Raw genomic sequence first — 15,889 nt, 5'->3', positions numbered from 1 at the left:
GTCTGTGCTTTCCTTAATTTTGTCAGTGTTTTCCTTGATGTGTCTCTCAGTTGTTTGAAGATACCCAAGTATAATTCTTTTGAATTCCTTATCAGGGAGTTACAATCCTGCTTCTTTCTCAGGGATGTGTTCTGGGTCTGTCTTCTGCTCCCTTGTTTCTTCCACTTTATCTTGCTTCTTTTTGCGGACTTTGATGGTCTATTGCCTCCGAGACATTGTGACCTTGTTGTATTTTTTGTTGTTGTTGTTATGTGCTGTCGAGTTGCACCCGACTCATAGTGACCCCTCCTTTTGTTTCCAAGGCAGTATCAGTATGAAAGTATTTCACCCAACCTTCCTTCCGAGGAGTAGCTGGTGGGTTTGAGCTGCCAGCTTTTTGGTTAGCAGTCAAGTGCGTTAGGCACTATGCCACCAGAGCTCCCTTGTTTTATTTAGATCTTTGTTAATCTTCCAGTCGTTTGTGTCTGGAATCTCCTTGTAGTCCCTGGCAAGTGGAGCTTATTCTTTAGTTCTTGGAATCTGAGAGAAAGCGGTAGCTTTAAATACCCAAAATGGTTGAAACACTTGAAAACATTCAAAATGGCTGTGCCCTCCGTACAGACAGAATTCTACAGCTCATCTCATCTCCCTCTTTGCCTCATCCCCTTTTATTTACCAGCCACAAGTACAGTCCTCTGTGCAACCCCTGGCTAGCAGGGCAGATTTTTAGGTTAATTCTTAGGTCCTAACACCACTTGGCAGGATTCAAGCTGTCTGTGCCATCAGGATTGCTGACAGACTGCAGCTCCGTACGTCTCCTTTTTTTGGTGTTTTCACACAGGTTCTTCTACTAGTTGGAGTTTAGTCCACTTCTGTATCCTTCATTTCAAAGCTCAGGGCTCCAGGATTACCTTCTGTATCTGTGTTAATTGGTTCCCTTTTCTTTGTCGAAGAGGGTCTTTGCAATTTGTCTGCCTATTCTGTCATCTGACTGGAACTCTGATTTGTCTATTTTACTAATCTTTTTCAAAGAATCAGTTTTTGGTCTTGTTGATTCTTTCTATTGTTTTCTGTTCTGTTTATTTCTGCTTGAATCTTTATTATTTCTTCTGATGACTGTAGACTTTTCGCTGCTCTTGCTCTAATTGTTGGAGATGTTGGGGTAAAGTATTGATTTTGGCTCTTTTTTGATGTGTTCATTTATTGCTTTTTACTGTCCTCTGATCACTGTTTTTGCTCTGTTCCAAAGATTTTGTTACGTTGTGTTTTCATTCTTGTTTTATTCAATAATTTTTTAATTTCATTTTTTTTCTATATATTACTCAGTCATTCTTAAGGAGGGTAAGGTTCAGTTTCCATGTTTTTTCTATTACCTAGTAGTTCTTCGACGGCAAATAACAACAACAACAACAACAACAACAGTAGTTCTTAAAAAGAATGTTACTGAGTTTCCATGTGTTTGCTTTTTTCCTTTGGTATTCCTATTGTTGATTTCCAATTTCGTAGCAATGTGGTCTGGAAGATGCTTTGAAGTATTTTACTCTTTTTTAAGTTTATTGAGGCTTGCTTTGTGGACTAACACTTGGTCTGTCCTGGAGAATGTGCCATGTGTTCTGGAAAAGAATGTATATTGTACTGTTGTCAGATGAAGTGCTCTGTATATGTCTATATTATCTTATTGGTTGATTGTATTGTTTAGTTCTTCTGTGTCTTTGTTGCATTTCTTTCTAATTCTATCTTTCATTGAAAGAGGTATATTAAAGTCTCTTATTATTACTATGGAGTGATCTTTTTGTCTTTTCAATTGTGTTAAAGTCTGATTTATGTATTTTGGGGTTCTTTCATTCGTTTTGTAGATATTTATTATGTTTGTGTCCTCTTGTTCAATTTATCCCCTAATCATTATATAACATGGAAGTTGGCCTTTAGGATATGACTTGAATTTAAGAAACCTTTATTGACACTATTCTTGGTTTTAGGCCATGTTTATATAAAGAAGAATAAGATACTTGATTTCAGTTTGCAGGTAGTAATGTGATTATTGTTGTGTCCCATCGAGTTGATTTTGACAGATAGCAGCCCTCTTTGACAGAATAGAACTGTCTATAGGATTTTCCTGGTAGTAATCCTTACAGGAACAGACTGCCACTGGCTGACTTCAAACTGCCAGCCTTTCCAATAGCAACTAAGTGCTTAACCATAGCACCACCAGGGCTCCTTTAGTTTAAAAAAAAAAAAAAAAAAAAAGTCTACTTAATTGGAAGCTCCAAGCTTCTCTTTGTTCCTTTCAAACATAGATTCTTTTTACAGAAACTGTTTATCACTTCACATCTCTGTTTTCTAATTAAATGGTGAACTATGTTTAGATAATATCTGATGTCTCTTTGATAACATTTTGTGATTGGCATCTTCAGTATGTGTGTGTGTGGTTTTGAAACTTAGAAAAAAGGTGGTTTTATTGTAGTTATAAAGCATTTTGTTTTTTCCAATTTTTTCTTTTTCATCAAAAAATGTTAGATTTTGCTTTTCAATATGTGATTTATTTAAGTATACTTAACATTATCGGACTCCTCTCTTGGATGGATTTCCTACACTGGTATTACTACCTTTAAAAAAAAAAAAAATTGAATGCTGGTATACTTTAAAACTCAATCCTAATATATATGAATTATTCTTTCTCAGAGTGAAGATACACAACAACAAATCATCAGGGAGACATTCCATTTGGTATCTAAGAGAGATGAAAATGTTTGTAATTTCCTAGAAGGAGGATTGTAAGTAAAGCATTTCACAGACATTTTTAATTTTTGACTATGATTAAAATATGTACTGTTTAATAAATTCATAGTAAAAGTTTCCTAATTTTGATTAATTGGAATAGATGAACTAATTAACTACTTCATTTGTTAGTTATAAATCTAACTTAAAGAATTTTTTTAAAGATACTTAATCTTTTTTTCTTTTTAAAATTTTTATGAAGGTATTTTATATAAAAATATTTAATGTGATAAAAATTCAAACATTACAGGGAAGTATAAGATGTAAAATACAACTTTTGTAAACTAAAACTTTTCCAGTTTTAGTCCTTCTTTCTAGTTTATTGTGTTTCCTTCTAGAAAATTAAGTTTGCATTGACTCACATATAAAATACAACCTTAAAACATTTGTACTTGTGGGAACACACTATATATGCTGGTTTACATGGTGCTTGTTTTCACTTAATATTTTTAACAACTTAGCTTATAAACACTATAGAACAAGTTCATTCTTTTTAATGACTACGGTGTGTTCCTTAGGATGAATGTACCTATTCATGAAATACCATGTATTGCTCATGTCATTTATCATCTCTTTCTGATGTATATGTAAAGAGAAAGAGATACCAGTATTCAGTTAGATTTTTCTGTTTTTTAAAATGAAATTTAAATGAAAGTAACTTAAAATGATCTTGCCATCTGTTGTATAACATAGCCTTGTTCTTTAAATGCTTTAAACTTATTTGTTACAGTGAAAACAGTTTACTCTCCAGTAGTTGAATATTTTCATCTCCCATGTTTGTGTAATTAATATTATTCTTAATAAGATGTTTTTTTAAGGACAATTTAAAAACTGTGCTGATCCTTGTTATGAATAATCACAGGTCAGTTAGAGAAACCTACACTATTCTGTGTTTTAAAGTATAGGATTCATGTAATGAAAAAGAGTGCATTAGCAGAATTCATTCTTATCTGATCATAGCTTACTTCTTATTGTGTAGAAAGTTTAATTGCTTAAAAAGTTATGTCATGTTGTACTTTCGTTGTATAAATGAATACTTACAATTTGTAAATTCAGCTATTAATTCAAGGAGTCCAATTTAATAGTTCAGACAAGTGCACCTGCTTTCTATTTTATAACTTAATTGTAATTTACTTTCTTCTCTTATACTTCTTTGAGAGTTTAGTCATCTTCATCCTAGCCTTTTAATCTCTTATAGAAAACTTATCACCCAGCACAGTACACTGTATATAGTAGACATGCAAGAATCCGCTTGATCTAACTGGAGCACTGTTTGAACTAGAAATTATGGTTGGAATTTGTGATACTCATGCCCAGTCTTATTAAAAATAGAACGCAAATGTTGTGTCAGAATCTGGTCCAGTTCTCGTTTTATCACCAACAAGCTGATTTCCTTGATCAGATCACTTAAGTTCTTGGATTTCAGTATTTTCATCTGTAAGATGAGGATTTGGTGCTAAGAAGATTTCTAAAGTTCTGTGATTTTATGTCATGTATTATATTCTATATAAGAATTATATCAGTATTGTCAGTATTTACCACAGTTTAAAGATGAAATTATATTTTTAAAGGCAAACTGTGTACTTAACATATTAATATCTTTGCTTTCTTATTAATAGTTATCTTGAAACTTATAAAACTTATCATTTTATTTTTAAAATAAGCAAAGTGAAACAAAAGTTTCAGGTAATCATTAGAAGGTGAATCAAAGCCTTCTGTGTATGTTCTTTTTTTTTTTTTAAATCTCTTTCAGGGAACAACACAAATAATTCCAGAGAATCTTAAAAGTGCATGCACATATTAAAAATTAAATATCTTTTCTGCAAAAGCATTATCTAGGATAGAAGGAGTTTTAAAATTGTCAAAGATCATTTTCACTTTTGCTATTCGAGGACATAAAAGTAGCGTATATTTAAAGAAATTGTTTGATTCAACAACTTATAAATTTACTAGTTCAATAGCTTATAAGTTTGTAAGCTTGCCATAGCTTATAAATTTAGTGTTCTTTTTACTGAGTAAGAAATAGATAGTATTTTCCCATGTCCTATTTCAGTGATTGTTGTTGTTGTTATTGTTATGTGCCGTCGATTTGGACCTGACTCATAGTGAGCCCTCCTTGGGTTTCTGAGGCAGTACAGCCACTCCTCAGAAGGAAGGTTGGGCAATCCTACTTCCCTAGTGATACTGCCTCGGAAACCCAAGGAGGGGTCGCTATGAGTCGCGGCCGACTCCATGGCACATAACAACAACAACAACAACAATACTATGAAAGTAGATTGCCCCATCTTCCTTCGGAGGAGTGGCTGGTGGGTTTGAACCTCCAGCCTTCTGGTTAGCATTCAAATGCCTTAGGCACTACGCTACCAGAGCTCCTTTATCAATGTTTAGTTAGCTTTGATTACATTTAGCCTTGATATTTAAATTAATGTTAAAGGGTCATTTGAGAATATGAATTAATTATTGTAACTTTAGCTATGAAATTGATGAAATATATTTAGAAAAATACAAAATATTTGGAATAGTTCCTTAATTATGTTTTAAAAATTGCTGAAATTCCAATAAATATAAGTAAGAATATTTGATGAAAGAATCAAGTCTCTCTTAATTCAATTTTCTTGCATTTATATTCCAAAACAAAATGTATTTTTTGGAGGAGATCTTGATGGCAAATCTGTCCATAACCTAAGAAATGTCATTCATTTTTTTCTGTTTGATAATCAGTCTTAAGCCGTATAACTTACTGTGACCTATGGAGTAAAGTCTAGTAAGCACTTACTATGATCTGATTTCTCCCTGCTTCTTTGAACTCAGTGTTTACTATTCTTTCCTTGTACACTGGCCTCCTCTGTTCCTTGGACATACATACATACATTGTTCTTGATGAAATGGCCTTTTTATTAGTTGCTACCTTTACCTGAAATGTTCTTCTCCAAATATTTTCATGTCTGGCTTCTTACCATTCAATGTCAACCTAAATGCCATTCTTTTCTTATTACCCAGTCTGAAGTAGCTAATCCATCAATGTGGCATCATCTTATTTTGATTCTCTACATGGCATCTTCCCCTATTTGATAATTTTCTTATTTATTTATTATTTCTCACCCACTAGCAGTGCCTGGTATATAGTAGTTGTTCAGTAAATAGTTTAATGAGTCAGTGAACTAAAATTAAGCACCAGACTTCTTTCATTTGTTATTTCTGAATAAAACAGACATCTTAATTTACTTATTTAGTCTCTGAAATAAGTTCACTTGAATGCTTATGCCATTAAATGTTAACTTTCATTTAACAAAAGATTTTTAAACAAATTATCAATTTGCTTGAGCTAATGAAAATGTTTTGTATTTTGTTCCCTGTAACATTCTAGTTGTTTTGTTTTGTCATTTAGGTTAATAGGAGGATCTGACAACAAACTGATTTATAGACATTACGCAACATTATATTTTGTCTTCTGTGTGGATTCTTCAGAAAGTGAACTTGGCATTTTAGATCTAATTCAAGTAAGTTAACACATGCCTCTTACTTTCTTAAATAACAATTTTGGCATTCTTATTTAAAACTAGTATATTCTAAATTTTCTAAAATGACTTATTTTTGGTAAGAAAGTGTTCCATAGTAGATGCTGGGTGGGTGAAAGAGGAAGGAGGGATGTAGAAATAAGTAGATTAATTTAATTGGATTAAGACTAATCACAATGAACTTCATCATTCCTTTTCCTTTTTGTGTAAATTATCACAGGAAGCCTAAGACTAGTGAGTGTCTGTTTTTGGCTCTATATACCTTTACCTAAATGACTCCCAAACCTACCTTATCTACTGAAAATCTTTTATAATGTCATTGGAACTCAAGATTATTCATCAGTAAAATCCTCTTTTGTCTTCAGCCTCTTCTGCTAATATTGCCTTTAGCTTTTTAGCTCTACTTAAATCTGGCTTCCCTAGTGACATTACCTGCAACCCTTTCAAGTGGTAGCCTTTTTCTCTTCTGCTTCCCTTATACTGTTGCACCTCAAGATGTTTTCTTTGCTTCTCATTGCTATTCCAGACCATTTTCTCTTCTGAAAGTCCTCCTACTGTGACTCTCACATTATAAACTATACTGCCTTCTACCCATTTTGTTGTAGTCATCTCTCATCCTCACCTCCCATTTATTGAAGATTCTGTCAAGAACGTGTTAAGGGTCTGAGATTTTACTCTGCTTGAAAGCTAACAAATTAAACTGCCACAGCTTCATGGAGGCTGTCAGAGGACATTAGACTCCTTGGCCAGAGACAGAGGACCTTATAACTAACAACAGTAGCAGTAGCCAGAGTCACAGCATTTACTTGTGCTAGTTCCTCAGGTCTGAATTCCCAACAGATGATGTGAAGTGGTCCAGATGATACCTACATACATAGTGGGTTGAGTTATAGAAGAAGAGCTTCAAACTTAAGGACCTGGAATCATTTTTAATGGGTACTGAACGTGTCTAAATAGCTCCGGTGGCATAGTGCCTAAGGCATTTGACTACTAACCAGAGGTTGGTGGTTCAAACCATCAGCCACTCCATGGAAGGAAGACTGGGCATTCTACTTAAGTAAAGATTTATTGCCTTGGAAACCCAAAGGGGGTCGCTGTGAGTTGGAATCGACTTGATGGCAGTGAGTTTAGCTTTTCTTTTTCAAATCATGTCTACCCTTTGCACCAGAAGAAGACACTATCTCTTTCTTTCAGGGGTGCAGACAAACTGATGGTTTGCTCCAGAGGGAAAGACTCTGTTTTCCAAGGGTGTTTGCTATACAAATATCCTTGAAAATATTGTCCAGAAGTAAAGCAGGCAGTCCGTCTGCTCACAGTATGTACAGAAATGCCAGACCCATGGAGAATTGCTGCTGAATAGATTTTTGTTTCTAGTTCACTAACATTCACTCATTTACTTAATTGTATTATAATTCTTGGGGATTTCAATGTTCATATGGATGATTATTTCAGTATTCTGATATCTTCAAACCTGGAACTTTTCTTCAATGAATTTTATCCTCTACCTCTTCTGAATACTTACTTCTAGACCTTGTTGTTATCCAAACTGCAGCGCCTCCATCTTCTCAGTTTCACTTATTCCACACTCTGTCTACTGTCTCTTACCTTTTAATATCACTATTTCTAATGCTCTAGTAATATTCCAAACCTTTCTGGGACCCTCAGTCTTTTTTCACTGAGACAGTGTCTAGACAACTTTTTAAAAGCGTTTTGCCATTAAGGGAGAGCAAGAAATGAGGCAGTGACTAGAGAGGGAAGTAGGAAAAACTTTTTTAAAGATAGAAGTACATATTGACCTAGTGACACTACTGATATCTTATTTACTTAAATCCTATGGTCAGTCATAATTATTGTAGCTTTATATACACTCAGCTCCTTTCCTGTACCCATACATGTGAACATACCTGTTGTTGTTGTTGTTGTTATGTGCCGTCAAGTCAGACCCGACTCATAGTGACCCCCCCTTGGGTTTCCGAGGCAGTATCACTGCCGAAGTAGATTGCCCCATCTTCCTTCCAAGGAGTGGCTGGTGGGTTTGAACCGCCAGCCTTCTGGTTAGCAGTCAAGTGCCTTAGGCACTATGCTATGTGAACATACCTAGAGAAAAATAAAAAAATCATAGCCTTGTTCCTTAATCTCAGTGAGTCTAGGAATCATATTTCCCTGGTGCATTCACTTTCCCATATTCCTAGACAGCTATTGATAACTAATACTTCTCCTCAAACCTTTAGCATATCTAGCATCTTCCATATTAGTTTACTGAGAAAACTGAAGCAATCAGTAGAGAACGTCTGAAGGCTCCCACTGTTTAGTAATCTACATCTGTACCTATGGACTCTACTATCTCTTCTGTTAGGGATGAACTGATGATGCTTCTGGCTGAGATCAATCCATCTATTTATATACAAGTTACCACCTCCTCATTGCTCATTCATCATCATTATATTTTTCCTCCACCCTTCAATTATTTTTTTCTTACAATAGGTTCTTCCATGTTTAAAAATGTTTTTTTCCTACTTCCTTCTCTAGTCATTGCTTCATTTCTTTCTCTCTCTTTCTGGAAAAATGCTTTTAAAATGTTGTCTAGACACTGTCCCTAATTTTCTTCTCTCATTCTCTCTTGAACCTACTCTATTCAGGCTGTCAGTCCTTGTTGTTGTTGTTGTTATGTGCCATCAAGTCAGACCCGACTCATAGCGACCCCTCCTTGGGTTTCTGAGGCAGTATCACTGCGGAAGTAGATTGCCCCATCTTCCTTCCAAGGAGTGGCTGGTGGTTTTGAACCGCCAGCCTTCTGGGTAGCAGTCAAATATGCCTTAGGCAGTATGCTACCAGAGCTCCTGGCTGTCAGCCCTACTACTGGTAAATCCAAGGGTCAATTTTCAGTCCTCATCTTACTTGATTAAGATAGTTGATCACTCTTTTCTCCATGGAATACTTTCTTCAGTTGGCTTCTAAGAGGCTTCTAAGACATCTTACTTAACTGGTTTTTGCTCCATTTCTTAGGTGCTTCATGTCAGTTTCCCTTCTCTTCATTTCTCTAACCTCTAAATATTGATGACATCCTAGGGGGTCAGTCCTTGCAGGTCTTCTTTTTTCTTATAGTATTCATTTACTAGATGATCATATCCAAATATTACCTCCCAAATTTGACTCCCAAATTTGGATCTCCATCCAGCCCAGACCTTTCTTCTTAATTCCTGACTTGATTACCCAACTGCTTACTGGATATATTAGGGATCTAATAAAGACTCAAAAGTTAACATGTCCCAAACTGAGATATGGCTATTCTCTCAAAAATCTGTACCTCCTACAATCTTCCTCATCTCTGTCAATGACAACTTCATCCTTGTGGGTGAACTAGCCAAAACCTGAGTATTTATTCCTGACTCTTTTTCCCTTGTAACACATGTTCTTCTTTGGCAAATCCTGTTGGGTATATAGAATTTAACAATTTATTACTTTCTCCACTACCACCATGCTGGTCCAAGCCATCATCAGCTCTGGCATGGATTATTGCAGTTGTTTCCTGACTTGTCTACTTGTTGACCCTTTTGGTCTTTTCTCAGTGCGATAGCCATAGTGATAATACTGACATATATCAGATATTGCTCTCTTCCATTCTGAACCCTCTAATGGCCTCCCTTCTTCCTCAGAGGAAAAGCTGAGTTTCTTACAGTAACCCAAGAGGCCCCACATGATCTGACTCACCTTCCCACGTCCTGTTACTTATCTTACACTACCTCTTTTCCCTTTTGCTCCAGCCACACTGACCCCTTTGATGTTCCTCAAATAAAGCAGGCATGTTTCTACCTCAGAGCCTTTGTATTTGCTGATCTTTGCATCTGGAATGTTCTTCCATCAGATATTTGCAGAGCTAACTTCTTTATTCTTTCAGGTCTTAATCAAAATTTTAAAATTCTCCCTCTCTAAGACATTCCCCAGTACCTTCCGTGCTTTATTAGCACCTATCACCATTGAATATATTATATATTTGACTTACTTTGTCTTATATATTGCTTTTTACGCTCACAAGAATATAAGCTGAGGGCGTTAGTGATTTAGTGGTAAAATTCTCACCTTACACAGGGGAGACCTCTGTTTGATTCCTGACCAGTGCACCTCAAACATAGCCATCACCCCTCTGTCAATTGAAACGTGTGTGTTATGATTATACTGAACAGGTTTCAGCAGAGTGTCCAGACTAAGGCAGATAAAGAACAAAGGCCTGGTGATTTACTTCTGAAAATCAGGCAGTGAAAACCCTATGGATCACAATGGTCCAATCCTGTTGGGCATGGGGTCTGCATGACTTGGGAACAACTCAGTGGCAGCTAACACCACCACTACCAACAGATTGTAAGCTTGATGATAGCTAGGATTCTTGTTTATTTAGTTCATTGATATATTTCTAGTGGCTGGAATGATACCTGGCACATGTGGTTCTTCAACAGGTAATTGTTGAATGAATTAATATATTTAATGCATAATTATTAGCATTAAAGTTATATAAAAATAACTTTGATAGCAAAGCTCAGCAGTTAATTAGAAGAGGAGAGAGTTAGCTAGAAAGATAAAATGTAGTAATTGTTATATTTCATATGTCGGTAATGGGGTGTGTGTGTGTTTTAGTCTCAGAATTGGTTACATTGCTATTTAATCAGTAAGCTTTACATACACTTAAAATTTTTGTACTTTTTGTTTGTAAAATTTCAATAAAAAGTAAAATATTAACTCTGCCACAGTGAAAAACATATAGTTGCTATCAATAATTTTACTGGTTTAGATTATCATGAGGGAATGCTCTAGACTTATAATTCTTTCTCTTTCTTGATTCTGGACAGTGAGAAAACATTGGGCCATGTTATAGGCAAATTGTAGACGAGAGAAAGCTGCATGCAAAAAGAAAGTCTGCTTTGCCAAGCAAGTTTCATAGTTTTGAAAGCACAAAGAAGACATGGTTTTAGCTCTAGTTAGATTTGTAGAATAAATATGGAATTAGCCAAAGCAGAAAGGTTTTGGTAATAAAGTCTGAGTACCAGAGTGACCATAGGGTTTAAATGTTATAGATTGAATTGTATACCTCCAAAATATGTACTATAAATTGGCATTTGACTGCTAACCAGAAGGGCTGAGGTTCAAACCCACCAGCCACCCCTTAGAAGGAAGGTTGGAAACTCTACTTCTGTAATGATACCACCTCGGAAATCCAAGAAGGGGTCACTGTGAGTCAAAATCGACTCAGTGGCAGTGAGTTTGGTTTGGTTATACCTGTGGTTGAGGAGTCCTGGTGGCACAGTGACTAAATGCTTGGCTGCTAACGTAAAAGTTGCTGTTTCACATCCACCAATTGTGCCACTCTGTGGAAGAAAGAGGTGGTGATCTGTTTCTGATTACAGCCTTGGCAATCCTATGAGGTAGTTTCTACTCTGTCCTATAGGGTTGCTTGGCATCCATTCCATGTTCCATGACAGTGGATTTGGTTTTTGGTATGCCTGTCTTTTTTTTTTTTTTTTTTGATAAGTGGAACTATTAATATGCCAGATTACTCTTAAATCCATAAATCTTAAACTGAGTTATGAAGAGGAGATGTATATCAAAAAGGTACATAAAGCCACAGGCAGCTGTGGCACACATTCCTTGGGTATGTATAGGAGGCCTGGTGACTCAGTGGTTAAATGGTGGGTTGCTAACCAAAAGGTTGGCAGTTCAAACCCACCAGCAGCTCCAGTAAATAAAAGATCTGGCAATCTGCTTCTGTAAAAACGACAGCCTAGGAAACTATGAGGCAGTTCTGCTTTGTTGCATAGGATCACTAACAGCTGGAATCAACTCCATAGTACCCAACCGACAGTGTGTGTATATATGTATGTATGTATTTCAGATTGGTGGTGTCCATGTTTATAGATTGGAAGACTTAATATTGTTAATATATTGGTACTACCAATAGCAATCTATGGATTCAGTGCAATACCAATTAAAATTCCAAACAACCTTCTTTATAGAAATGGAAAAAACAATGCTGAACTTTATGTGGAATGGCAAAAGGCCCTAACTAGCTAAAGCAGTGCTGAAAGAGAAGAACAAAATAGGAGGACTCAGTGTTCTAGTTACTTAATGCCACTCTGAGAAGAAATATACCACAAATGGGATGGCCTTAACAAACAGGAGTTTATTCTTACAATTTGGAGACTTTAAGTCCAAGTTCAAAGTGCCAGGATCTAGGGGCTGGGTGAAAGTCTCTCAACCTTGGGGTCTAGCTCTGCCTCTTGCTCCCAGCCCAGTGGAGCTAGAGGCATTTCTTCACTCAGACAGCCGCTGGCTGCTGAGGCTGAGAAGCCCCAAGGTTGACAAGTAAGAAGGCACAGTCTTGATATTACCAAACCACATGGCAGGCCATTATCTTAAGTCCATTGTAAGTCCCAAGGTCGACAGAGCATGGCAGGCTGCCGAGCAACGACAGGGCAACATGCAGTGTCCAAGCGTGCTATAGGCTAGAGACCATTCTCAAAGCTTCTCCTTATATACAGGAAGTAGACCATATACCCAAAGGCAGCTACTCAGCTGCTCACAGTAGATTCCTCCATGGAATTGATTACCAGTCTCATCATGGGGAATACTACATCCAGCTGGCCAGCCACTCAACCAGGCCTAGCCAAGTTGACACACAAACGTAACCACCACACTTGGACTTTCTGATTTTAAAAACTGTTACATAGCTATATTAATCAAAACAACCTGGCACTGGTATAACAAGAGACACGTAGACCAGTAGAATAGAATTGAGGCAGCAGAAATAAACCCACACATCTATGATCAACTGAGTTTTGACAGGGGTGCTAAGTCTATTTGATGGAGCAAAGAAAAGTCCGCTCAATAAATAGTGTTGAGAAAAGTGATTTTTCTACATTCAAACCAAAATGTGCAAACTAAAAGCATATACATTTTAGGAGAAAATGCAGGAGCAATGTTGTCCGGCTTATCTTTTAGCAAATTATTATCTGATACAATAACTAAAGGACAGACAGCAAAAGACAAAATAAATAAATGTGACCTAATAAAAATGAAAGTTTATTAAAGTTAATTTTTATTGTACAAACAACAATAATAAAAATTTAAAAATGTTATTAATCAAAAGACTTCTCCAAAAGAATAAAAAGACAAGCTACCAGCTGGTAGAATATCTTTGGAAACTATATATCTGATAAAAATCTAATGGCCAAAATATGTATAAAACTTTGACAACTTAACAACAAAAAGCAATCCAATCATAAAACGGGTAAAGGACTTGAATAGACAGTTCACTAAGTAGGACAATCAGATGGCCGGCCACCAAACACATGAAAAGATGCTCCGTGTTATTAGCCATCAGAGACATGCAAATCAAAAGCACAATAAGATAACATTACTCTCCCTCTGGGATGCCTGAGATAAAACCTGAAAATAATGTTGGCAAAGATGTGGGGAAATTGGAACCCTTCACCATTGCTGGTGGGAATGCAAAATGGTACAGCTATTGTGGAAAAACTATGGCACTTCCTCAGGAGAAAAAAAAAAATTAAAACTAGAACCACTGTATAACACAGCACTTCTTTTCCTAGGTATATATCCAAAAGACTTGAAGACAGAGACTCAAACAGAGACTTGTAGACTGCTGTTCATTACAGCACTACTCACAAAAGCCAAAAGGTAGAAACAACTTAAATATCCATCAATGGATGAATGGATAAACAAAATGTGGTACATACATACAGTGGAATACTCAGCCAGTAGGAGAAATGAAGTCTTGATACATACTGCAATATAACTGGATCTATAAGACATTGTGTCAGGTGAAGTGAGTCAATCAGAAAAGGATAAATATTGTATGACCTCACCTATGTAAAGAGGCAAAAATATAGAGACCAAAGTTAGTGCTTCTAGGGCTGGTGGAAAGGGGGAATTTCTTGTTCATGGAGTACTGAGTTTTTGTTTACTGTTGGAGAAAACTCACTTTGATTAAGGGTAGGGTTGCACAGCCGATTAATGTAATTTCTGTCAGTAAGTTTCATGCCTGTAAAAAATTGAATTGGCAGAAGTTATGTGATAAATATATTTACAACAATGACTAATAATAATGGCTGCTGAGGCTGCTAATGTACAACCTAACACCTCATGGCATTTGGTTCCTTGGTTTGGAGATTTAAGGTCATGGTTTCATGTGACATCCCAGTTAATTGGCCTCATGTTTCTGTGCTACCTCCAAGTTCATAGCATAGTGCCTGGAGCCTTAAAAACTTGCGAGCAGCTTTGCAAGACACAGCAGTTGGTCTCTTTTTGCCTGGCACATCAGGGGAAGAAGGAGAGTCATGTGACTAATTGCCTCCATGAAGAGCTGTTTCTTTGCCGTGAGACTAGAACTAGATGGTATCTAAATACCATTACTGAACATTTTGATGAAAAATTCTGTAGAGACTCCTGATCAAAAGGGGGAAAATACGGAACAGAAGTGCAAATGTGCATGGAATCTAGAATTTCTGGAGCCATAGAGGCTGGATGAATGCCTGAAACTACTGTCCTAGGATAATCTTTAAACCTTAAGCCAAAGACGTCCCCTGAAGTCTTAAAGCCAAACATAATTTAGCTTATCTAGCAAAGAATATCTGCCTTGAACATTATGTTCTTTTAAGATCTATATGGAATCAAATTGACAATAGCAACTTAGAAGTTCGGAATGGAAAATTAGGGGGCAGGGAGTTTATGTTAATGGCGGAGAGTTTTGGTTACTTTATGCTGCTCTAACAGAAAATACCATAAATGTGATGCCTTAAATAATTAAACAGGCGTTTATTCTCTTACAGTTCTGGGGGCTAAAAGTCTGAGTTTAAGTGCTAAGCTTTAGGTGTTGGGTGAAAGGCCCTCAACCTTGGGCTGCAGCTCTGCCTCTTGCTTCTGGTCTACTAGAGCTGGAGGCTTTCTTCACTCAGCTGATGGCTGCTGAGTCTCACAAACCCAAGGTCGACAAACAAAAAGGCACAGTTCCAATATTACCAAACCACAGCAGGCCATTGATTCCAAGTCCATTAAGAGTTCCAAGATGGGCAGACAACGTGGGAGGCCACTGAGATGAAGACTTTACCTAATGCAGGATCCAGATGTGCCAAAAGCTGGAGCCCTTCCTCAAAGTTGCTTCTTATATACTGGAAGCAGACCACATCCCTCTTTATATTGTTATTTAAAAATTTTTTTTTATTGTGATTTGGGTGAAAGTTAACAGAGCAAATTCACTTTCCATACAGCCGTTCACATACATGCTGTCTGATGACATTGACAGTTTACCCCAATGCAACACCTCCCTTCCCATTTCTCCCAATAGTTACCTCTTCCCTGTGTCCATCCCTCCATGCATTCCTGCCCCCTGGACTGTCTCCCTGTGAATAAACAGCCCTTCTTTCTCCCATGATTGTTCTCTCCAAGGGATGTATCTACCTCAGGTACATGTTGAACTCTTATGCCTGTCTTTTATTTGGCTGGAAGCAACAGGTGTGGGTTCAATTCCAGACCTGAAGGGCAGCTAGGGACCATAGTCTCAGTGGTTCCACCAGGCTCTATCAGACCCAGCAAACCTGGACCCC

At 36.8% G+C, this 15,889-nt stretch overlaps 1 protein-coding gene across 1 annotated transcript in view; it reads left to right on the top strand.

Moving 5' to 3' along the window:
• Positions 1-15,889, top strand: part of AP3S1 (adaptor related protein complex 3 subunit sigma 1) — a 138,530-nt gene that overhangs the window by 53,493 nt on the left and 69,148 nt on the right. Inside the window, exons 2-3 of the mRNA XM_042782772.1 lie at positions 2,662-2,753; positions 6,146-6,257. Of these exons, the coding sequence (XP_042638706.1) occupies positions 2,662-2,753; positions 6,146-6,257 (204 nt within the window). The remainder of the gene's footprint in view (positions 1-2,661; positions 2,754-6,145; positions 6,258-15,889) is intronic.

This window comes from Orycteropus afer, unplaced genomic scaffold (assembly GCF_000298275.1).
Source record: "Orycteropus afer afer isolate SDZICR_OR568_19922 unplaced genomic scaffold, OryAfe1.0 scaffold00464, whole genome shotgun sequence".
Classification (NCBI taxonomy): domain Eukaryota; kingdom Metazoa; phylum Chordata; class Mammalia; order Tubulidentata; family Orycteropodidae; genus Orycteropus; species Orycteropus afer.
Note: the sequence above shows the minus strand (reverse complement) of the source record. Positions and strands in the feature narration are given on the sequence as shown.